General features: G+C 46.7%; 1 protein-coding gene across 6 annotated transcripts in view; it reads left to right on the top strand.

Annotated features, from left to right (window-relative positions):
• Positions 1 to 43: 43 nt before the first annotated feature.
• The window catches only part of Xpnpep1 (X-prolyl aminopeptidase 1), a 51,658-nt gene continuing 26,967 nt past the window's right edge, over positions 44 to 24,734 (top strand). Inside the window, exons 1-3 of one of the 6 annotated variants that reach the window (XM_052762329.1) lie at positions 44 to 172; positions 6,902 to 6,990; positions 14,713 to 14,837. In XM_052762329.1, the coding sequence (XP_052618289.1) occupies positions 141 to 172; positions 6,902 to 6,990; positions 14,713 to 14,837 (246 nt within the window). In that variant the 5' untranslated portion in view covers positions 44 to 140. Of the gene's footprint in view, positions 173 to 4,434; positions 4,565 to 6,901; positions 6,991 to 14,712; positions 14,838 to 24,734 lie in introns of those variants that run through there. The other 5 variants (XM_052762330.1, XM_052762335.1, XM_052762332.1 and 2 more) reach the window with 5 other exon arrangements.

The following is a 24,734-nucleotide window of genomic DNA, read 5'->3' on the forward strand; positions in this document are numbered from 1 at the left end:
GGGCGGAGCCTAAGGGTGGGGCGGGGTCCTGCGTGAGCACGCCACAGAGGGGGGCGTGGCCTGCCCGGTGCGCGCGCCTTGCCGCCGGTGATCAGCTGGTCTGCGCTCCCCTGACGTGGGCTAGGGCACGTCACCGCCGAATGGCAGCCTCCAGAAAGCCACCGCGAGTAAGGTGAGGGGACTGCGCCGGCTGGCCGGCATCCGGGCGCGCGAGCTGCACACCCGGGAGGGTAGGGAAGAGAGGGCGAGGAGCGGCGGGCCCGCGGCCGTCGGGGGATGGCCAAGACTGGCGGGAGCCTTCCGAGCTGGAGCCCGGGATCGATCCGTGCAGCCGGGCAGGACTCAGCTCGCTTCCGGCGTGGCCGCGGGCACCTCCGGGCGGCCGGATCCCGTCCTGGGACCCGGGCGGGCCGCGATCTTCACCAACCCCGACCCGGAGGGAAGGCCCTGCTATTGCAGGAAGTTGGTCCCTCTTGAATCCACCCCGGGTACCCAGAGGTGGTTGTGTCCCTGTCCTCACCCTCCCCTTCCCGCGGCAATCTAAAGTTACAACCCTGAGCATTCTGATGTCTGCATTTTACCTCTTATCCACCCCCTCCACAGAGACAGGCAGCTGCGGGGCCCTCCCCACACAAATGGTCTCTGGAGCTCTATCAGGAAACAGATTGGCATAACCTTCCAGAAAAATCCCACCAGGAAACTGGTCTAGGTGCTCCTTGGACACAGGAAGTGCGAAGATATTTCTTAGCCTCATGTTGAACATGTTTTAGTTTATTCTCCCCCCAAACCAGGCACACTTAGCTGTTAAAAGTGGGAAATAAGTACACAAAGGCCAGAATTAAAACTGTGGTGCTCCACAGAGGCTTACCAGTCCTCTAAGACCACCAGTTGAGGCTCTGGTGAACTCATGAGAAACTGCAGCCCGACTTATTTGTAGAATTCTGACCATATTATGCTTGTGTTTTGTGAGTGGACAGACCTCAATCCTACCTTGACTTGGACCTGGTTTTGTGGCAGTACGTTAAGTACGACCAGAAATTCACATGTCCACTGTGGAGGGGTGCGGGTAACTGTCCACATGGATAGACCTTTCTGGAAGTTTTCTCCTGGAAATAAGGTCAGGCAAGTGGAAAATAATGTAATGCTAAAGGCTGAGAGGAAGCATTGAGGACCAGACTGTAGTCATTGCTGGATCCATAGAGTGACAGTATTGGGGGTGGTCTTTGAACGTCAGTTGGTAGGCTGGGACAGGAGGCCTTTTGTTTCAGGATGCTTTCCTGAAGTGGTAGAATTCCAGTGCCATCCAGTGTACGAGGACTCCTTTCATTTTAGAAGGATGTAAAATGGAGCTGGGGTGGTGTTAGTGAAGCTAAAGCCAGAAGAGCCAGCACCGGCGTCTTCTGTCCTCCCCTTTCACTTCGGGCTCTAGTTTGCTCAGCTCTTGACTTGGGCAGACTTTTTCCTACAAGACTCCTAGGTGGCCAGGCGGTGGCGGCCCACGCCTTTAATCCCAGCACTCAGGAGGCAGAGGTAGGTGGATCGCTGTGAGTTTGAGGCCAGCCTGGTCTACAGAGTGAGTTCCAGGAAAGGCGCAAAGCTACACAGAGAAACCCTGTCTCGAAAACCAAACCAAACCAAACCAAAACAAAAAATACTCCTAGACCGACAGCCACATAGAAATAGTCCTACTTCGGCATGGTGAGACTCCTAGGCAGACAGTCACATAGAAACGGTCTTTCTTCAGCATGGTTGGAGCAGGACTCTTAGATCTTACTCTAACCAGACTCACTTGATTGTAAATGTTATCTGAACTAGTTGTCATGACCAGAGGCGTGTACTAACCAAGCCTGCATCCATGATGTAGCACATCAGTGATGGATACTCATTCCAAGTCTTGGACTGAAATGGAGAAGGTGGTCCTCAGGTCAAGAGGGTGGGCTCGGTGTGGAGGAAGACACTGTTGCCTCCTCTCCCACCCTCACAGCTTCTCCCATTTGTTTCATTTCATGGAATGTCGTTGAGCGCTTGGTTCTTCTTTGGCCTCAGCTCAAGCATTAGAGCTGTGTGATTCTCATCACAGACTGGGAATGGAGTTTGGATGCATACCTAGAACTCTGTTGGGATTTCTTTTTAAAATGAGAGGGAAAAAGGGAGACAAATGTATAGTTTTAAGTAGTTCGGGCCATAACCACCGTATGCAGATGGAGCAGGGAGTGTTCTGTACACTCTTTCCCACCGAGGTACCTTTTCTTCATGATCTGGAGAGGGTCTAGGCTTCAGAAGTTCTTGGAAGGGGTAGAACACTGAGGAGGGACGGGGACATCGAGAGGCCTGGACTCTGATTCTGTAATACTTTGCTTCTGAATAGTTGAATGGCTTTAATAATCACTGAGTTGTATACCTCACCGATGTTAAGCAGATTTTATCTCCAAATACATTTTTTTATATTTACTTATTTTTTATTTTGTGTATATGTGTGCGTGCGTGCGTGAGTTTTATGTGTACTGCATGTATGCAGTAGCCCTTTGGGGGCCAGAAGAGGGCATCAGATCCCCTGGAACTGAAATTACAGACAGTTGTGAGCTGCCATGTGGGTGCTGAGACCCTAATCCAGGTCCTCTGCAAAGAGCGGCAAGTGGTTTTGACCATAGAGTCATCTCTTCAGGTCCTTTCCCCACCCTGGCTCCTCCTCAGAACTCCTCATTTCCCCAGCATCCCATTGTCTTAAGCCCTTGGCAACCAGAAGTTTCCTTTGTCTCTCTAGGTTGCCCATTCTGGCCATTCATATAAATAGAATCATACACTGTATTTTTTTGGTGTGTGTGTGACAGTTTTCCCCTGAGTGTAATTGTGTCTTTTCACTTTTTCTTTTTACAGTGCTGGGGGTTGAATCCAGTCAGTGTCTTACGCATGCTGCATGCTGGACAAGGGTTCTACTCCTGAGCTACATCTATTGTCCTTTGAACAAGTTTTTATGAGGCGATGTTTTCAGTTTTCTTGAGTATATGCCTACCAGTGGAATTGCATGGGTTGGATAACCATATTTCTTTTTCTTTTCCTCCTCCCCCAACCCCCCAGGGTTTTTCTGTGTAGCTCTGGCTATCCTGAAACTCACTCTGTAGTTCAGGCTGGCCTTGAACTCAGAGAGATCCGTCTGCCTCTGCCTCCCAAGTGCTGGGGTCAAAGGTGTGCGCCACCACTGTCCGGCTCATATTTAATTTTTTTTTTTTTTTTTTTTTTTTTTGGTTTTTCGAGACAGGGTTTCTCTGTGTAGCCTTGCGCCTCTCCTGGAACTCACTTGGTAGCCCAGGCTGGCCTCGAACTCACAGAGATCCGCCTGGCTCTGCCTCCCGAGTGCTGGGATTAAAGGCGTGCGCCACCACCGCCCGGCTCATATTTAATTTTTAAGGGAACTGTTGAGTTGTTTCCAAAGCCACAGCACCAGTTTACATGTCATTAGCAATGCCTGATGGTTCCGACTTTCTACATCCACATCCATACTTGTTATTGTCTGTGTTTTTTTTTTTTTTGTTTTTTTTTTGTGGCCCGTGCCTTTAATCCCAGCACTCAGAATGTACAGACAGGTGGATCCTGTGAGTTTGAGATCAGCCTGGTCTATACAGTGAGTTCCAGGCCAGTCAGCTACATAGTGAAACCCTGTCTCAGACAAATAAACAAATAATATTTTGTGTGTGTGTGCACACGTGTGCCTGAGTGTGTGTATGTGCAGGAGCCAGCAGAGACCAAAAGAGGATGTTAGACTCTCTGGAGTTATAGGCAGTTGTGAGCTCCTGTGTGGGTGCTGGGACTGAACCTATGTCCTCTGCCAGAGCAGTAAGCACTCTTAACTGCTGAGTCATCTCCTGCCCCTGATTATCCCCCTCTTAGTGGGTGAGAAGTGATATCCTTTCTTTCTCCAGTGCTGGGGTAGAACCCAGGGCCTCAAGCATGCTGGGAGAGCCACTTGCTTTCCCCTGAGCTCCAGTCCAGCCATCATTGCTGTTCTGCAGACTTAGGATGCTCAGTGATGTTGAACGTCTTTTTTTTCTCTCCCTCCTTCATTTTTATTATTTTTTTTTTTTTGAGGTAGAATTGTGCACTTAAGTCTAGGCTGGACTCAAATTCGTGGCAGTCCCCCTGCCTCAGCCTCCTGAGTTTTAGGGATGCCTGTGTGAGCCACCACATTCAGTAGTGTTGAACATCTTGTCTATCTTTGACCATTTGAAGAAAGGTCTTTTCATATTCTTTGACCATTTTCAAATTATGGTTATCTTTTTATTGGTGAGTTGAGATAATTGGGGCCCTTTTGTCTAATCTCAGTCCCTGGTATTACTGTATTTTAGGATCCACTTGTCAGCTTATATATAGAAGCCAGCTGGAATTTTGATAGAGAATGTTCAATCTTATATTAACATCTTTTTCTTTTTGAGACAGGACTCTGTGTGTAGCCCTGGCTGTCCTGGAACTTGCTATGTAGACAAGGCTGGCCTCTAACTCACGGAGATCGACTGGGCTCTGCCTCTGAGTGTACCATCACACCTGGCGAGTTTTATATTAATGATAAGTAAGTCTTTGGATCTATGAATCTGTATATTCAGGTTTTATTTAACTCACATGTCACCAATCTTTTGTATATTTTACAGTATGCATTTTACACTTTCTTTGCTAAGTGTATTAAGTATTTTATTGTTTTTAATGCTATTGAACAGGGATTTTTCTTTATTTCTTGATGTTGAGAGCAAAGGTATGGAAGTATAATTAATTTTTACATACTGTCTTTGGTGAGTTCAGTTACTCCAGTTTTTGGTGAGTTCTTTAGGGTTTTGTCTGCTCAAATCGATGGCATTGCGAATAGAATTTTGCTTGTTTTTTGATCTGGATACTTTTGGTTCATTTCTTGCCTGATTGCCCAGGATAGAACCACAAATGCAGTATAGAGAGTAGTAATTTCTGTCTTGCTTCTTCCTTATATGGCAAAGCATTCAGTTTTCACACATCTTGTAGGTCTAATTGTTAGGTTGGAAAATCAAAAAAAAAAATTCACTTATTTATCTGTGTGTGTGCACATATTGAGGTCAGAGGACAACTTAGGGGAGTCATGTCTGTCCTTCCACTACATGGGTCCTGGAGATCAAACTGGTAATCCATCTTAGCTGTAGGCTCCTTGACCTGCTGAGCCATCTTGTTGCTGAGTACTTTTATCCTCAGTGGGTGTTGCATTTGTCAAATGATTTTTTTCCATGTCTTGAGATGTTGATTTTGCTCTTTATTCTACTGATCTGGTGTCTTACATTAAATTTACTATGTTGACCAACCTTGTATTCCTGGGATAAAACCTGTGTTTGCTCTTTTCTGGCATTTTGTTGAGGTCATGTGCTCTAACATCTATGAGATCCCTGGCATATCTTACTTTGGACAACAAATTCAAGGCTTCATTCTGTCCTATATCCTTGTAGAGGCTTCATGGCCTTGTATTTGCTATACTCATTTTCTGGGATGTTCTTCTAGAATTGAACATGGCTAGCTTTGTCACTTTTTTAAAAGATCATTCTTTGCTAAAATGGCAAGTATTACCAGAAAGACCTCCCATGCCCTCCGTTCCGTTCCGTGCTTTGTAGAACAGTGTCTGTTGCTTTCTCTCCCCTGTCCTGTCTCCCTGGCCCACTCATAAGTCAGAGGTCTCATCCACCAGTGTCTACACTAAGATCTAGATACTGGAAGGTTCTCAGCCAATACTCGAGTGAAGGTGATAGAGAATTCTCAGGTGCCACAGATTTAGAGGGACTTAAAGCTTGCCTGGGATGCTGGTGAACTTAGACTGGGAAGGTATCAGATCTAGATGGAGGCCTTTATGCCTGAGATCCAGGGTCCCTATAGATGGTTTGCCTAAGAAGTTAATGTGAAAATTGCAAACTGTGACAGTAACGCTCATATGAACTAGGACATAGCTTGTCATAGACAGTTTACACCCCTACCCCCCCACCCCTTTTTGAGATAGGTGTTCACTCTGTAGCCCAGGGTGGGCTCAAACTCTTCTCCTCCTGCTTCAGCCTCCTAAGGAGTGCTGGGATCATAGGTGTGTACCAAATGCCTGGCTGAAGATAAACTTCACTTCCTTGAGGCAGGTTCTCATGTATCCCTGGCTGACCTTGAACTAAGTAGTGTAGTGTGACTTTGAACTCCCAATTTTGAGCATGTACTACCCAGCCTGGTTTGCACAATGGTAGGGATTGAGCCCATGGCTTCCTGCATGCTGGGCAGGGATTCTACCAGCTGAGCTACACCCTCAGCCCGTGAAGATAACTCCCAGTGAACCACCAATGGGGAAAAGCAGCACATCCAACAAACACAAGACTTGCTATCCAAGGTGGAAAGTTTGAGATAAATGCCTAAAATGATCAAGCTGTTAGGAGGAGAAACTGAAACCAGAGTGGAAGAATGGGACACCACAAAAGAGTGAAATGGAACGAAGTAGAGCCTTGTACAAGTGCAAAGTCTCGTCATTGAGAACATAGTTACAGAAAATAAATCTTAGTCTAGTGTGGGATTAGATGTAATTGAAGAGAGTTCATGAATTGGTAGTCAGCTGAAGAGGTCTGGCTGCTGTGGGTATGTTTAACAATGGCAATCTAATGTGCCTCATAGGGAAGTGCTCCCTGCCCTGGAGTACCCCATAGGGAAGTGCTCCTTGCCCTGGGGTACCCCATAGGGAAGTGCTCCCTGCTCTGGGGTACACAGAGTGGAGGGTGGTTTATCCAAAACCGGTGTGCCATCACTGATACCAGGGTAAGAGTTCTGACTCACCCAGGGAAGCTGCTCAGCCAAGTTACGCCTTCTCTGACTGAGCCTTGCCACGTTTCCTGAGGCCAAAGTCTGCAGCACTCTGCTCTTTCTCTTTAAGGGCGAATCACCAGGATTTTCAGCTGAGAAATTTAAGAATAATTGAACCTAACGAGGTGACACCCTCAGGAGACAAGAGTGTGGAAAGAGGTAACAACAATTTTGCTTATAAATTAGATGAAATATCACAAGAGTTCCTGTCCCAACCTCAGATTGACTGGGAAGAGAGGTCAAGGGATTTGTAATTGAGTGTGACTAAGATGAAGTTAAAAATCATGCTGTCCTCTGGCTTCCTGGGTGATCAGTTACTGTTTTTATATATTTACCACTTAAATTTATTATACTATATTTGTTTATTGTGTATGTATGTGAGAGTGTACATGTCATGGCGCATGTATGGAGGTCAAGAGACAACTAGTGGGAATTGATTTTCTTTTTCTACCATGTGAGTCCTGGGACTGGAACTCAAGGCAGGCTTGGTGGCAAGCACCCACCCGCTGGGCTGTCTTGCTGGCCCCAGGTTTTTTTTTTTTTTTCATGTTATAGGGATGGATGGTGATGGTGGCGGGTGGAGGAGATTGTTACTGAAATGTCTTCTGGTTCTTCTAGTGCCAACTTTTATCTCTAATATAGTCCCTGTTGATTATCTTAGAAATTACCTTTCTACCTTTTGTCAGATTCTGAAATGGGAAAATATATTACTGTGCTGTATACATTCAGTGTGCAATTAGGAAAAGTTCTTTTTTTGTGGGGGAGGGATTTCCAAGATCAGCTTACTTCTTAGAACTGGTTAGCCTCGCTTTGCTGTGGTTACCCTAACAGAATTGCAGTGTGTCTTCCATCCTGAAGTGGCTGTGGGAATACCAATGGTATTGTGTGCAATTTTACATCTAGAAATACAGACTGTCCAGCTCATTTTGAGCTATATTAGGGAGAGGAGAGAAGTAGGAAAAAGAGGAAGAAAGGCATCGAGGGCCAAATAATCAAATTTGGAGTTGGAAGAAAACTTCCAACTGTATGAAGGAGATAAGAGTTCCCCGGGAGCTAAGGTGGTAGATGCCAGCTGGAGAGCAGAGCCCAAGTATTGTATTGATTCTACTGGTCATAGGCTCATTTAATCCTCTATTAAGTCCCCTAGCAATGTTGGTAATGGAGCATGAACTAGAGAATTGCACAGACCTTGGGTTCTGGCTCTTGATGGTCCAGCTGACTTGGGCAACTCCTTAATTCTTTTTAATCCCTATTCCTTTAAATGGGAATAATGAAATCTTGCTTGAAAGAATCATTGTGAGAATCAAGCACTAACGTATGTATAGCCCTCAGCTATCTCAGCCATATAGGCAGAGACACAGACTCTGTTTACAAGAACATCTGGGTATAATCTAGGATGCTGAAATTGGAGGGTATCCGCCCCCCTGCTCTTATAACAAGATGGATGGGAATCCCAGCTGGAGCCTCAGGTCCAGGTTCACATATTTCTAGAGTTCCTTCATGTGGTGCTTTCGCACTTGTTATCATGTCTAGTGCTAGCCACCCAGCGAGGGGAGTGAGCTGTGCCTTCCGTGTGGTCAGGCAAAGCTTTTGTGATAAAGGCTTCAGGGTTAAGAACTTGTTTCATATGCAAGAGACTTCAATGAGTCATTCTCTTTAAGGCATGATTTAAAAACACCTAGCAATGTAGGCTAATGTTACGTCATGGACTGGTCTGTTGCTCTTGGCTTTCCACTTCCCTGCACACTGCTCAGCTCTTGGCAGCTGCTAACATTTCTGAAAAATAAAAGGATGTGGAGTGAGATGCTATAATATGGCATCGTCTGAGTTCCTAACTTTTTGTTTTACTGTTATGTAGCTTTTTCTGAAAAGATCATAGACACACCATTGTGATACTCAGCCATCTAAATGTGCATAGTTATGCATGGATACAGAAATGACATGGTCTCTGCTTTAGGGAAAAGCAGGATACATACCTGTTACATCATTTAGCCCATTGCATTTCTTCTTAATTTATTCTGTATCAGACTCTAATAACTGCAGATACTCATAATGCTTCTCTTAGAATAACTAGTTTTCATCAGAATTACCCTTTGAGTTTACCAGCTATGACCGTCACGTGCCTTTCCTACCTTAGTGGCTGGGGTGCACATTTGTGCTGGTTTTGTCCTTCAGTGTCACCTCTTCAGCTGTCAGTCACTGTCATAGACTGTTGTTTTACGTGGCTAAGGCGACTCAGCCATCCTTCGTCCTGTGTTTACCTCGGTGGCGGTCTCTGGCTGAGCTGTTTCTGTTTGACTTCAACCTTTGTCTGATGTTGTGGTCTCTACTTTACTCTTGCTGCCAACTGCCCCATGCCGGATGTATCTGTTGGTTGTACTTTTGGGAGTTTTTTCGTCATGTCAAGGATACAGGTGACAAAGAAGTGGCTACGTTTGACCCAAAACAACAACCGATGTGATGAGCCGGAAAGGATAAGAAGGCAGGAAAAGGGGAAATGTTGAGACTAGCCATGCGGGCTGAGGTCATGGTGGATGGAAGGAAATACATAATTGTAATAAATCGATGATGCTTATGGTTTTAAGGTGGCCTGATTTGCCATTTGCAGAGAGGGATAATAGTAAAGAGGCAGGAAATAGTGGTGAAGGCCAGGGTGTGGAGGTGAGGAGATGGGATAGTGAGTAGGAAGCTGAAGATGACTTTGACCAAACTCACTTGGTCTTGATCGTTTTCAGCTCCCAGCCGAGGTGCTGATGTTTGCTGCTGACTGTGTTAAGTTTGTCCATGAGGTAGTAACTGCCAGTGTTGGTGCATTTGGTGCTGTGCTATGAACTCCTAGGTGGTGCCAACAAAATCCTTAGGTCGGAATGTGCCCTAATTAGCCAAATTGTGTAAGAAAATTAATGATCTCAAAGTACAGTGGACTCTTTCAGATATTTGCTTTTTAAAATTTCTTATGCCCAGGCTGCACCCCAGACCAATTAAATCAGAAGTTCCCAAGGTAGTTCTTACGTGCAGCCAAGGGTGAATCAGTACTCCAAAAGAAGTCTTTATTTTGGCCTGATGTGAAAACATTACCATAGGCAGGGGATGGTGCCTGCCTGTAGTCCCAGCTGTTCAGAAAGCTGCAGTAGGTGGCGCTCTTGAGTACAAGAGGGTTGGACTAGCATAGGAAACAGAGTGAGACACCTCCCCACCACAGTGGGATGGGGTTTAATTTGTTTAATTAGAAGCGTAATAAATCTGTTCTGAAACTCAGGAATGTTGTCACAGCCATGTTTTCAGGCATTCTTTCGAGTTCACAGTGGGTTTTACTTTGGATTCAGTAGGAGTGTTAACATATGCATTGAGTTTTGACTTTTAGGGAGTGGAGCAGTGCTGGGTATTGAACCTAGTGCTTCATGGTGCTAGGCAAGTGCTTAATACTGAGCTGTGCTCTTAGTTCTAAGATGAATTCATAGTAGTCCAGATACTTCTTGTGTGTGTGTGTGTGTGTGTGTGTGTGTGTGTGTGTGTGTGTGTGTGCTACTGGAGATTGAATCTAGAGCCTAGTGCATACTAGGCAAGCACCCCAGCACTGGGCTGTGCTCCCACTCCGAGCTGTATCCCCCAGACTGCACCCCCCACTCCCCAATCCCCGCCCCCAGCTGTATCCACAGCCTTCTTTTCTTTTGAAGTAGTGTATCATATCACTAATTTGCTCAGACTGGCCAGGAACTTGTGGTCCTTTTGCCTTATTCTCCTTTAGAATTACAGGTCTGGGCCTCCAGGCTTGGCTTCAGACCAGATATTCTGATCTCTGTTTCTCTGAGACTTGAGTTGATAAAGGCTAAGTAGAGGAGAGAATAGGAAAGGAAGTTCCTCTGAAGAGAGTTTTCAGAAGCAGCTGTAATGTAAGGAACATGGATATGATGATTGAGTGGTGAGTAGGACAGTGTCCAGCAATACTTCCTTTGAGTAATTCTGCTCTGAGACTCCTCTGAGCTGTAACAGTTGGTGAAGTTGCCCTGGTGGAGATGATGAACTGGTCAGTTTTTCAGCGAGTCATACAACTGGTGTGAGGTATGTTGTAGGGAAGTCTATTGAGGTCACCATAAGAACTGAAGTGTGAGAACCCAAGGTGCTGGTGCTGATGAAGAAAGAGAAAGAAGCAAATGGAAAAGTTCAGTGTGTGTAAGCTGCAGCAATCATGTCCGTCCTTGAGAAGCCCCTGATGTAGCTGCCTCATAGGAACCCCCCCTCCACTATGCATAACTGTATATCAGGTTGTTTCTTGATAACTAAGATCTTTTTTTTTTTTTTGGTTTTTCGAGACAGGGTTTCTCTGTGTAGCTTTGCGCCTTTCCTGGTACTCGCTTTGGAGACCAGGCTGGCCTCGAACTCACAGAGATCCACCTGGCTCTGCCTCCCGAGTGCTGGGATTAAAGGCGTGCGCCACCACCGCCCGGCGATAACTAAGATCTTTTATTACTTGCTTAAAATGAGTTGCAAAATCCCAAACACCAACAGTGTTTAATGCTGGCAAGGATGTGGAGCAACGGGAACTCTTGTTCATTGCGGGTGAAGCATGGCCAAGCCACTTTGGAAAGCAGTTTGAAAGTTATTTACGTGCTAATAAATGCTTGTCATGTAATTGAGCTCTCACATTCCTTGGTGTTTACCCAGATAAGCTGAAACAGTATATCCACACAAAAGCCCTGAGCATGATTGTTTATGGCGGCTTCATTCATAGTCATCCAAATTTGGAAGCAACCTAGTTGTCTTTCAACAGGTGAATGAATAAATAAGCTGCAGAACAGCTAATTATTAGAATATCATTCCAAACTAAAAAGAGTTGAGATAGCACACCCTAAAAAGATAAGAGGTGCTCTTACCTTCATCTTGCTAAGTGAGAGAGGCCGATCGAAAAGACTACCTACTGTATGATTCTGGTTGAATAATATTCTGAGAAGGTCTAAACTAGATAGTAAGAAAGATGAAAGATTGCCAGGGCCTGGGGGAGAGTGAGGGATGGGTAGGTTGAGCATGGATGATTTTGGGGGTCAGTGAAAATACTGTACATGGTGGTACTTGCCTACAACCCCAGCCTGAGGGAGGAGGATGTGAACATGAGCCAGCTGAGTTACATAGTAAGTTCTAAATCAGCCTGGGATATAGAGAGATCCTGTCTCAAAAATCAAGGGCTGGTGCTCTAGTTTACTGGTCTGTTGCTCAGGAAACACTGAAACAAACACAGCTTGAGGAAAAAAGGATTTATTTCAGTTTACACTTCCAGGTCACTCAATCAATCATCCAGGGAAGTCAGGGCAGAGACTCAAGCAGGAACTTAAGCAGCAACCATGGAGGACCACTGCTTACTGTCATGTTCCTTCCAGCTCTTGCTCAGCCAGCTTGCTTATGCACGAGCGCGTGCGCTCGTGCACACACACACACACACACACACACACACAAATGTAATTTAGAAATTAAAAGAAATACTTTGAATTGGGTATGGTGGTACATGTAGTTCCCAGCACTCAGAAGGCTGAGCAGAATTGTGAGTTCCAGGCCATTCTAGCATACTTAATGAGACCCTGTCTCCAACAACAACAACAACAACTCTAAAGAACAAATCCCTTATCATCCCACTTTGACATCTAGCATTCTAGGCGTGTTTTACGCTAGTAATGCATGGGCTGAGGACAGTGTGCTTGACCACAGCTTTATTGGCTTTTTGTGACGTCATTGGTTAGGTTGCCACAGGACTGTGGCTAAGGCTTATTATCTATTGGATGAGTCAGTATCTGTTGAGTAAAGGTCTTTTTGAAGAGCCTACTAAGCAGGGGCTGGAGAGATGGCTTAACAGTTAAGAGCTCAGGCTGCTCTTTCAGAGGACCCGGGTTTGATTCCCAATACCCACATGGTCACTCACAGGTGGCTATAAATCCCATTCCAGGGGATCTGCCACCTTCTTTTGACTTCCAAGGGCACCAGGCATGCATATAGTGCACATACATACATGTAAGCAAGACATTCATATACATAAGTAAACCTTAAAAAATTGCAGTTTTATGCATTTATATAATTTTAGTCATTTTGACCCCCATTACACTCATTCCCCCACTTTCTCATTAAAACCTTTCTTTTCATTAAATCACCTACTTTCATATCTTTTTATATGTTATGTGTGTCTACTTAGTTTAAGAGTTGCTTACACAACTATGGGTGAGTTATTTATTGAAGCATAGGCAACTATCAGTGGCTACATCACTGAGGAAAATTACAGCGCCCTTCCAGAAACCCGACTGGCACTCGTCTCTCGGAGATGGGTGGGGCTTTGTCTGTGATGAGATGTTGCCGGGGCCCGTCCTGTGCAGGTCTTGTGTGGATAACCACAGCTGCAGTGCGTTTGGAGTGAAGCAGTTAGGTCGTATGTTAAACCTCCGTCCTCTGGCTCTGTGCCTTAGGTCCCTCTTCTGTGATGCTCGCCGAGCTTTGCAGTGGGTGACACAGATGTCCCATATAGAGCTGACTACTTATTATCACTATTCTTCGTATTTTGACATCTCTTTGAGCACGCTATGAGGAGCAGGCCAGTAAGCAGCAGTCCTCCATGGCCTCCTCATCAGCTCCTGCCTCCAGGTTCCTGCCCTGTTTGAGTTCCTGCCCTGACTTGCTTCAGTGATGTACTCTGAGGTGGAATTCTAAACTGAAATAAACCTCTACTCCAGGTTGCTTTTGGTCGTAGTGTTTTATCACAATAATGGAAAACCTAAAATTATGGCACACAAAAGTAACCACTCTTAGCACATGGGTGATTGTCCTTCTAGAAACTTCTTTGTGCATGTGTACATTTTAAAATGCAATTTTAAAGTAGAGTAATCTACATATGCCCTTTCAAAATATGTTTTTAATTATCCACCAGGCCTAGACATCTTTCCAGTATACATCCCACACATACACCTATGTAATATTTTCCTAGGTCTATATAAGTTTTCATGGCTTGCTTAGTGTTCTATGCATCATAGTTTATCTAACCAATAATTCCTGTTTCTTCTACAGCTATAAACAAAGGTTGACACCTATATTTTTATATATCTGTTTAATTATCTCCTTAGAGTAATATCCTAGAAGTGCAAGATAATTGGAAAATGAGTCTTAGTGGCAAACTTTTTCTTGCCACCTAATGGCTGTTTGGAAGTAATATTTAATAACTATAAACATAAGTGTCTGTGGCTGCTTCATGCTTAGTCTGGTGGTGTAGTAGTCAGTTTGAAGATGAAGCTGCGCGAGAATGGGATGAGGGAGGATGGGATGAGGGAGCATGGGAGGATGGAAGGTGGGAGGATGGGATGAGGGAGGATGGGAGGAGGGAGGATGGGATGAGGGAGCATGGGATGAGGGAGCATGGGATGAGGGAGCATGGGATGAGGGAGCATGGGATGAGGGAGGATAGGATGAGGGAGATGGGATGAGGGAGATGGGATGAGGGAGGATGGGATGAGGGAGCATGGGATGAGGGAGATGGGATGAGGGAGCATGGGATGAGGGAGGATGGGATGAGGGAAGATGGGATGAGGGAGGATGGGATGAGGGAGATGGGATGAAGGAGATGGGATGAGGGAAGATGGGATGAGGGAGATGGGATGAGGGAGCATGGGATGAGGGAGATGGGATGAGGGAGATGGGATGAGGGAGATGGGATGAGGGAGCATGGGATGAGGGAGATGGGATGAGGGAGCATGGGATGAGGGAGATGGGATGAGGGAGCATGGGATGAGGGAGATGGGATGAGGGAAGATGGGATGTGGGGGGTACCCTCCTTTAGCTTGCTTTGAACTACTAGTCAGTTGAATTGCGGGAGCCAGGCTGGTTTTGGAACAAATTCTCCTGTTGTTGCAGACCACAGGATGGCTCCAAAGGTGACATCAGAGCTGCTTCGGCAGCTGCGACAAGCTATGAGGAACGCCGAGTATGTGGCAGAACCAATCCAGGCCTATATCATCCCGTCAGGAGATGCCCACCAGGTACCAAGTAGAGATGGCTGAAGAGAGGACCCATCACCCTCCTTGCCTTTTATCTTCCCTCAGCTCTGACATGTTTATAGAATTCTAGTTGTGAGCCCATGAGTAAGTGTGTCTTCTGGGGCCTGACACAGGAGTGGTACCTGGTTAAGTTTCACTGAATGCCTGCAGCATTGACCCTTCTTCTTTGCTCCCAGTGAATTCAGCTCTTCCAGTAGATTGTGAAGAAGTCAGTGGGCAAGTTAAGGGCATAAGTTCTGGATCTTTCCATTGCTGATGTCTTCTGTCCCACTGCTTCTGCCATGTTCTGACCCCATCAGAATTGTCTCTTTTGCCTCTCTGTGCCTATGCAGATGGTCCTACCCCTCTGGCATTGCTAGAAGATAGGTAGGAAGCCACCAAGGAGCTCCATCTTCGTGGTGATGAATGAACTCAGGACTAACTTGATGTAGGCACGTCAGCAGGTGTGAGTGTCACCCTGTGATGGTACTAAAGGGTCACAGAGGTGAAGGTTCCGGTTTAGTGAGAGAAGAAACAGTGTGCAAAGTGCTTTTGCTCCCCACTGAGGCATCTATATGTGTGTTGTTTTCCAGCCTGTGCTCATGTGCAGGGCACTGCATCAGTGGTTGTGCCTCATGCCAACAGGAGAATTGTTTTCTACCTTAAGAATCAGTTAACTGGGTGGTGGAGGCACACGCCTTTAATCCCAGTACTTGAAGCAGAGGCAGGCGAATCTCTGAGTTCGAGGCCAGCCTGGTCTATAGAATGAGTCCAGGACAGCCAGGGCTACACAGAGAAACCCTGTCTTGCAAAACCAAAAAGAAAAAAAGAGCCACTTTAGTAGTGGGGTTAAGATGTCTATGTATGGGGCGGGAGAGATGTCTCAGCAGTTAAGAACAGTTGCTGATCTTCCAGCAGATTTGAGTTTGATTCTTAGCATCCATGTTAGGTAGCTCATAACTGTCTGCAATTCTAGCTGTAGGTTATCTGATACCTCTTACTTGCCTCTGGAGGTACCCTCATATATGTATGCATTATCACTCACAGACATACACACATAAAGAAAAGATGTGCACACATGTGTCTCTTGTAAGGCAGAGAGAGTGTGTTAACTACTGTGAAGAAAACTTGATCAGGCTGTGGAAGTGGGAGGGTGGGAGAGGGTGATCATGGGGGATTTTTGAGACAAGATAGTTGAACTAGAACCTGAAGGGTAGATACAGTGTGGGTCGTGGAAACAGGGGAGGGGAGAGAAGGGGTTCCAGGTGAGGGTTAATAGGAACAAAACCAGGGAGACAGATAGTCTTAGAATAGTGTGGCAGTTTCCCTGGTGAAGTCTCAGGGAAGCGTAAAGTGTTAGTGTGAGTTAAGGCTGGGTTTGAGGAGTCCCCAGTTGCAAGTGGCAGAAACTGCTTTCACACACCATGGACAATAAAAATGCTTTGGGAGTTTAGACCAGTGGTTCTTAACCTGTGGGTCGTGACCCCTTTGCTTTACATCATTTTTTTTTTTTTCCCCCCCTGGGCCAACAGGCAGGTTACAGAGCAGGGAGTATAAACTGCTAGGCTTTCATTTCCTTATCTCTTACTTTGAAGATACTAGACTGAGCCATAGCCTTCATCCCAGGTCCAGAGTCCAGGGGAGGATGAGATTGCTGGAACTCCCTGTCTTGTGCTCCCACCTCCCAACATCATGAGGAATAAGCAAGTGATTGGGGTCTACCATGAGGGTGCAGGTGGCAAGTAAAGGTGTGACTGTACACTGCTAAGATCCGACCTCCGTGTGTGGTATTTAGAAGTGCTCTCCACATGCCTTCTGAGGTGTTTGTGTCTTGTCAGATGCTCTACAAACACGTCTGTGATCTAAACAGTGAAGTGAGCTGTAGTCAAACATCACACAGAATCTACCAGCATAATGACTTAGAATGTGCAGTACTGTGATGTTAGCAACGTGCACACATTGTTACATGACAGATTTCTACAAGTTCTTCATCTTGCAGAGCAGCTGGAAACTCTGCCCATTAAAGGACCCTCCGTTTCCCTTCCCCCCTGCTCCTGTAATCCTCCATTGTATTTCAGGTTCCAGAAGTCTGACACTTCACCTGCTTCATGTAACCAGAATCGTGTTTGCCTTTGTGACTAGACTGCTTTACCTAAGTGTCCTCAGGGCTCCACCGTGTATGACAGGAGCTGACGCTGATTAAGGGCTTTCACCCGCCTCTTTCCCTTTTCCATTTGCTCTCCTCCCTTTCCTCTCCTTAACACGTTTACTTTATTTGTGACCCTTCACCTCCAAGGGTGGCCTAGTGCAGGAAGATTTGAGCCTCAGTGCACCTCCAGTTCAGGCTGTGTGTGCAGCTGTGTGTCTGTTTGGGTTTCTGTCTCTTTAACCTGGTCTTAGCTACGCTCTGTACTGTCTGTAGAGAACACTCTCACAGGTAAGCCAACCCAAGTTTTTCTTGATGTTCTCAGTCCTGGGCGCTATTCACGAACATTTATCACAAAGCTGGTTTTCTCCTTCGACTCACTGAATTTTAGATGCTTCTGCCTCTGACATTGAATGTGACCTAATATACTCTTCGGCAATGATAGTAAGGCTGGCCAAAGGACAGGCTGATGCAGGTTTACTCAGTCCTTCAGCTGTTACTGGAATATCATTGTTGAAACTTTTTCCCTCAATAAGGAGGTTGAGGCTCCAACCCCAAGAAAATGTGTCACTTAGCAGCATCCTAAAAACAATACATCAGGCTTGTTCAGTGCTGGTGACTATGTAGCCCAGGCTGGCCTTGAGTTAATTTTTAATTATTTTTAAGTGTGTGTGTGTGTGTGTGTGTGTGTGTGTGTGTGTGTGTGTGCATGACAGTGCAGGTACCCACAGAGGCCCGAGGTGTCGGACCCCTGGAGCTCAAGTTACAAGTGGTTGTGCTTGTGAGCTGCTCAGTGTGCATGCTGGGAATTGAACTCAGGTTCTTTGCAAGGAGCAGTAAGCACTTTTAGCTGCTGAGCCATCTGTCTAGTCCCTGGCCTTGAACTCTTGATCCTCAATCCTCTTGGCTTAGCCCCTGGACTGCTGAGATCACATGCAGCACCACACCCAGCTCTGTTCCTGACTCTTGTCCTTCCGTCCTCCCCTCCACTCTGCTCCTGTTTTTTCGTCTTTCACTGGCTTTCTTTGTTGCTGTGACTTAACTGCCTGTCATGAGTTTTTGGGGAGACTGAGCTTTATTTGTTTACCGTTTCTGCCTGCCTGCTCAGGGGCTGGACAAATGTAGAGGCAGGTGGCTCCCATGTGGGCCTGAGGGATTATCCGTTCAAATGCTTGGATGTCAGATTTGCCACTTAACCAGTCACTTAGATGTTAGACTTCAGTCTCAGCTTGCCTGCAGAAAGGAGACAGTGACATGTGAGTCACAGGGCTGCTGTCAGCAAATACTTTAAGCAGGTCTGCCCCTTAGGTTTCATTGTGTGAGCTGCTTCTATTGTTAATATCACCATTGTGGAAGCTAATAAGAGTCCCCTTTGAGTAAAAAAATAGACAAGCCACAATTGGAGATGTGAACACAAATATAAAATCCCACGTTGTAGGGAAGGGTTTAGCCAGCACCATCTAGGAGAAATTTGTGAGGTGTCACTTTAAATCTTTAGCCACACTATAAGTAAAATATTAATACATTTCTTACTTCAGTGTATCAGAAGATTTATCATTTTCATATATCAGTATAAAGAGTATAGATTACTTTTTATAGGAACCATTCAAATATGGTACTTTATATTTATAAAACACCTCAATTTGAATATACGGTTTTGAGTATTTGGTCTGTATATACCTTTCATTAAATTTGTAGTTGACAAAGTAGACTCACATACCCAAGTTGTTCTAAGCATACCCAAAGGTTTTCTAATAATTGAATCCAGTAATTGAATATCTGTTTTAAAATTACATTGCAATTTGCAGGGTGGTGGTGCATTTAATCCCAGCACTCAGGAGTCAGAGGCAGGCGGATCTTTGTGAGTTCGAGGCCAGCCTGGGCTACAGAGTGAGTTCCAGGACAGCCAAGGCCACGTGGAGAAACCCTATCTCGGGGGGAAGAAAAATTACATTGCAGTTGATTAAAGTGAAATAAAATTAAATACTTAAATTTCAGTCTACTTTTCTTTAGTGCCTAGTAGCCACATGTGGGCAGAGGCTGCTGTTGTTCTTGGCATAAGCTTGTCTACGTGTGGACTGCATCCCTAGGTGAGAGGGACCTTCAGACAGTAGAGTGAGGAAGGCTTCCTTGAGGAAGTGCATTTAATTGGACTATGGGCAGTTAGAATTTGGATGTGAGGAGAGAGGTAGAGAGGGGAAGAGTGAGAGAAACAGACAGAGACATTCATAAACAACAAAACCAAACCCATGTCAGTCATCCATTCCTGTTCATAACCTGACTCCCACAGTCAGGAGTGTTTGTTTTGAGACTCTCTTATAGCCCAGCCTAGTCTCAAGCTTGGTATTGTAGCAGAGGGTAACTTTGAATGCCTGTCCTCCTGCCTGCAAGGATTACAGTGTGCCACCATGTCTGGCTGAGTTGAGGATTTTGTTAGCAGGAACTCAGGAAGGATTTTGGAACAGGAAAGTGACATGACCAGTAGGGGTGTTATTGAATATGGATTGGTTGGAGGAGGACGACACAGAAGTGGAAACCTGTTGATGGGCCAGGTAGAATCCTGGAGTCTGAGTAAAGAGGGTCTGAAGTTGAGCGTTGGCCTTAGAGAGCAAAGCTTGGGAGGAGAAACAGCAGGGCATGCTGTAAGTGTGAGCCGTGCATGCAGGTAGCAGAGAAACTCAAGGGTAGGGTCCACGAGTGGTTAGGTTGGCAGCAACAGCACTGGGTTCCTGGCTTCAGTCCCTGTGGGGCCCACTGTGCAGTTGGGGTGACTCCACTAAGTGGGGCTCTGGGTCCTTGCCAGGACTCTGAGAACAGGGAGGAAGGGCTGCTTTGTGTGTGACTTGTTCAGCAGCCTCCTCTGCAATAGAGAGGCTCTGTTCTCTGTGACCCTAATTGTTTCATTTCAGCCTGATTCAAGGTTGGTGGAATTCCTTCTAGGGGTGGAGAAGGGAGGGCGCTAGAGAAGTGAAGGGGAATCTTGAATTCTGTCCTTTGTGTACTTTCCAAAATACAAATACACCCACATACTGTTCCCTAGTAGAGAGGAAACAGATGAACCCCAATGAGTGATTATGCAAGGACTTGGCACTTCGGTGGTCGGCCTCTCTCCATTCTCCATCGATTTACGGGGTTCTCTTTAATCCCAGAACAAGGCCCAGGGGAACTTTCAGTGGTAATCTGGATGCACTATCTCAGGCAGACATTGGGATTCCCAGGCATCTCCTGCTTCAAGCCAGGACAGTCACTGGATGGGGACAGGGCCAGGATTTCAGAAATCCTAATTCCTGACCCAAGGCCCTGAGTTCTGCTCTTTGGCTTGGCTGAGTCAAAGGGTCACATTTTGTCAGGGTGAATCTGCTAATGTGAGTGTTTGGCAGTGTATGGTTCTCCTGGAAGACATGAGTCAGATTTTCCTAAACTCTGTATTTTTTTCCATGCCTCCTGAAGTCAGCCTCCTGTTTTGTTTTATTCCTTAAACTTAATCCTGGGGCAGAGTTGTGATTTTACCACTAGTTTATTAGAGCCAGTGCTTGTGGTGGGTAATGCGTGGTGTAACTTTAGGGGCCTGGCGCTGTGAAGTCTTAACTCTCGATCCTGTAGTACAGAATTCCTGGTTGGTGAGAGACCTGACCTGGGCTCCTTCATCTGTGGTACCACCTTTCTAGCTAGCACAGGGAGAAAGAGTGTGGAGAGAACATACTTATTTTAACTCTTGACCCAGCCATCCCTTCCTATCATGTAACTTACCTAGTAGCAGTGGGGCCTGGGAAATGAAGTTCTAGCTGGGCGGCCACCATCCAGTAACCCATCTACACTACGGCAGGAGTGCTAGTCTTTGCTCACATTGACTCTGTTCCATTTAGGAGGGGAGTACCAAAGCCAGGGCATTAATTACGTCAGGGTTTGGGCATAAGGGGCTTATGTCTGTTCACAAAACCACGTGGTATTTTCTGTGTATAGACATTCAAACATTCAGGCTCACTTTTGTTGAGAACTTAATGTGTTTGAGGCATGTTCCAGATACGTGGCTTATAGGAGTGCAGGGTCAGAGAGGAGGAAGATGTGTCTCCAGTGTGGGATGTAATAACTTTCGTCTTACTTGTCCTGGCATTCAGGCATTAGTTGTCCTTGGCCCTGTTCCATGTGCATGTGGCCATGACACGGCTCTTCTTAAAACTCAGTACTAGTTACCACCCTGTCCTCAACCTTAGTATTTCTCTAGAACTTGCAGGGTGGAGTACATGCCTTTCAGGGAGATGTTTGGGCCTCTGACCGTGTCTTCAGACTGTTCCCAGAATTCTCTGCTGCTGCCTCTGTTGTCAGGCCATTGGCTGGCAGCTCCAGACCATTTGTCTCTTGCTTCTGGCCTTCTCTAGCTTTGCCCTCTGGGTTGTCCTCTCCGTCCTCCTCACCTGTCCCTGGTGGCCCAGGTTAAACCTCTGAGTGTGGCCTTTGGGTTTAAGCTCCTTGAAGCTAGAGCAAGCTTTGGACTGCATATTTGGCGTACCCTATGTGGCTGTAGCGCATGTTTCTTGGGTGCCTCTCTCCTGTGGCTGGTCAGAGAGCTGACTGAGAAGCCTGATGAGGTTCCCTGAGTCTGGCTGGCTGCCTGATGCAGAGGAGCAAGTGCTGCACCTTGTTAGTGCTGAGCACCAGCTCATACCCAACCCTGTAGTGTGGGCATCGTCTTCTCCCCATTTCACAGATGAGCAAGCTGAGCCCAAGGTTTATCCAGCTAGTAAGCTGTGTTCTAGGCTTGGTCATAGGCTTGAGTTGTCAATTGTGTGGTTATTGAAGGTTGAGGACTCTGGGGGCATACTTGCATTCCTTGTTCCTTCTGAGTTTATAACCTATTTGTACTGTATGGATTATACATAGTTAAAAATAGGAAATTGCTTAACTGTGCAGCAAGGACGAGGGCTTCTAAGAGTCAGGCCCGAGTTCAAATCTTCCCTCTACCATTTGCCATGTGGTCCCTTGAGTGGAAGGAAGTAATTGACTTCTGTGAGCTTCAGGTTTATTTTTCCATCTGTAGCTGGGGGAGGTGGTTCCTTCTAGACCTGCTGTGGTGTTAGAATTGGAAGAAATGAATATAGTCATTGGCAGCAAATGGGAACTGAGCCAAATTCCTCAGCCAGTGTTGTTTGTCATCATCATCCAAGACTCACAGATGTGGGAGACCTCTGCAAGCTGGAGTTGGTGGGGAAGCATTGTGGTAGAGGGAGGGGTTTTGGAGCTGGATTTCGAGAGATGACTGAGGGTCTTTTTGTAGTTTGTAGGTGTGCTTTATTTATATTGTTTGAGTTAGACGCCAACATCTAAAAATGGGGAGGTTTCTCATGAACACACGCCTTTCTCGTTTTCCCGAGTACTGAGGGCTGCAGCCCCGCGTGGCGGCAGTGAGCGTGAGGGAGCAGCTGCTCCCTGTGGAAGATAACCCCTTGTCCTGCTGCTGCCTGCCGGCCGCCTGCCTGCAGGCCTGCTGCCTGTGCTGTAAGCACTCGGGGTTGAGGAGTCCCTCCAGCCTTTTCCTGTCTCCTGTCACTGCTCTGACAAACAGCACAGATGGGTTCCCTCACAGCTCCAGAGGTCTCCAGGTCTGTAGTGGAGCAGCCGGGCCCTGTTACTTCTGGAGGCTTCAGGGAGGCTCCACTTCCTTGGTTTCCTGGCTCATGGTCTCTTCCTCCATTTTTGTAGAGATGGGTAAGGTTTCGTGGCAGAGGGAGAAAGGCATTTATTCTGCACATGTTGGTTGAGGACCCACTGCATGGTACCTGTTCTGTGCACAGGGACAGTTGTGACCAGTTTGATCTTGAGGGACACTCTAGGGGAGGCGTGAAGGACCTATGCGGCATAAGTATAAAGTGTTCCTGAGAAAAAGCGGCTTCTGTACCGAGTGTTGGATGTGACTGGGTGGCTGTGTTGTCTGGTAGGTCAGGCAGTCTCCGTGGAGATGACATCCCTCCCCATGCACTGGTGAGAAGGCACTGGTTGGGGTGGGGTTAGGGGTCCCAGGGGACAGCAGGGCTTGGTCAGGTGGTAACCTGGGGACTGGGCTGGGATTTTCATTTGGTCTTAAACATGACAGGCAGCCATCAGAGAGTTTGAAGGAAAGTGGTAATAAGATGTGTTAATACTAAAAATATCAGTGTGCTTGAAACTCTGTGTCTGAAGTGTGGGTTTCAGGGCAGTGTTCAGGTGGAAATGGCGAGGCTTGGGTCCGAGTCCTCTTAGGAGAAATGCAGAGAAGTGGGAAATTCGGCAGGAAAAGCCAGCAGCTGTGTCTGCTTCTTTGTGTCTTTCCCTTAGCCTGCTCTGGGGAGAACGTTCCTGGGCTTTGACTGGGGGAGAGCTCAGGCCAGGACTCTGCTTGTCTGGCCTCCTTAGCCTGCAGTGTGGAGGATTGCTGCTGCCAGTCTCACTGGCGGTGTCCTTCTGGCTTGCTGACCGCTTAGGTCATGTCTGGTTCTTGCCCCAGGCCTTGTCTGGGTCCCAGGCTAGACATGCTCATCTGCTGGAGAAATCTGTCCCCTGCTTTCTGCTGGGGGCTGGATGGAACCTGTGGTCTGCCCCCGCCCCGCAGGCTTGCCCACAGAGTAGTGGGGCCGGCCACATTGGAGACATATGTCTCTGAGAGATCTGGAGTCATTAGTACTGTCAGGGCATCCTCACTCTGTCCCAGGTAGGAGGCCACATCCAGGGAGCCATGTTGTCAGTTGAGAGCGTCCTTGCCGAGAGGATGAGTTACTTCTGTTAGCTTTGTTGCCCTGGTTCCTCAGATGCTTTCTCAGGAAGATGTCTCTTCTGTGTACATGCACCACTTCCAGACTTCTGCTGAGGCCAACCCCGTATCCTGTCTGTCCTTCCCAACAGGCGTAGGAGAGATGTTGTTTTTATCCTCTCCAGCTCCTTTCTCCTTAACATTTTTTAAAATTTATTTTGAGACAGTTGTTTTTTAATTAAAATTTTATTTTATTAAGCTGCCCCAGCTGTCCTTGGACTTGCTCTGTAGTCCCAGCAGGCCTTAAACTTGAGATCTTCCTGCCTCAGCCTCCTGAGCAGCTGATAGAGTCCTGTGCCACAGGGCCTGGTGCTCCCCTGCCTCTCTTTTAAAAGTCTTGTACCCAGCAGTCGCTGGGCTAATAAATAAGGATTCTGCCATTCATAAATGACTGGTGGGTGGCCATGTCTTCTTTTCTCTGTAGGTCTAGTAGATTGTCTTTGTGTTTTGTTTGCTGTGTGTGCTCTTTTGGGTTTGGTAGTGGGAATGACACACTTTAGAGACATGAATTGAGCTGAGTGAGCAGCAGAGCTTGTGCCTAAGCTGGGGGCCAGGTGTGGTCTGCAGCTCTTGCTCCACATCTCATCTGCTCCACATCTCACTCTCCCTGAGAGTCCCAGATGATGGTTGCAGCAGCTTTGGTGAGAGGGTAGACAGCAGGAGTGGAGCATGGGTAATATCCCCCTCAGTTGTACTGACTGTCTCCAAATGCCCTGGGCTCTGACCAGCAGCCCCATTCTCTACCCTAAGTTCCTTCCCTCCCTCTAGGGTCTTGCCATTCATATAACTCTGACTGATTCTTAACTCAGGAGTCTCCTGCCTCAGCCTCTTCAGTGCTGACATGGCAAATGTGTGCTACCATGCCTACGTTATTTCCCTTGCTTAGTCCTTTGGCCTGGGAGTCAGCTGACAGTGGAAGGAGACTCGGTTCTGGACACAAGCAGAGCTGGCCTTGGATCCTGGTCTATGC

Source organism: Peromyscus californicus, unplaced genomic scaffold (genome assembly GCF_007827085.1).
Source record: "Peromyscus californicus insignis strain IS unplaced genomic scaffold, ASM782708v3 Scaffold_4__1_contigs__length_199733344, whole genome shotgun sequence".
Classification (NCBI taxonomy): domain Eukaryota; kingdom Metazoa; phylum Chordata; class Mammalia; order Rodentia; family Cricetidae; genus Peromyscus; species Peromyscus californicus.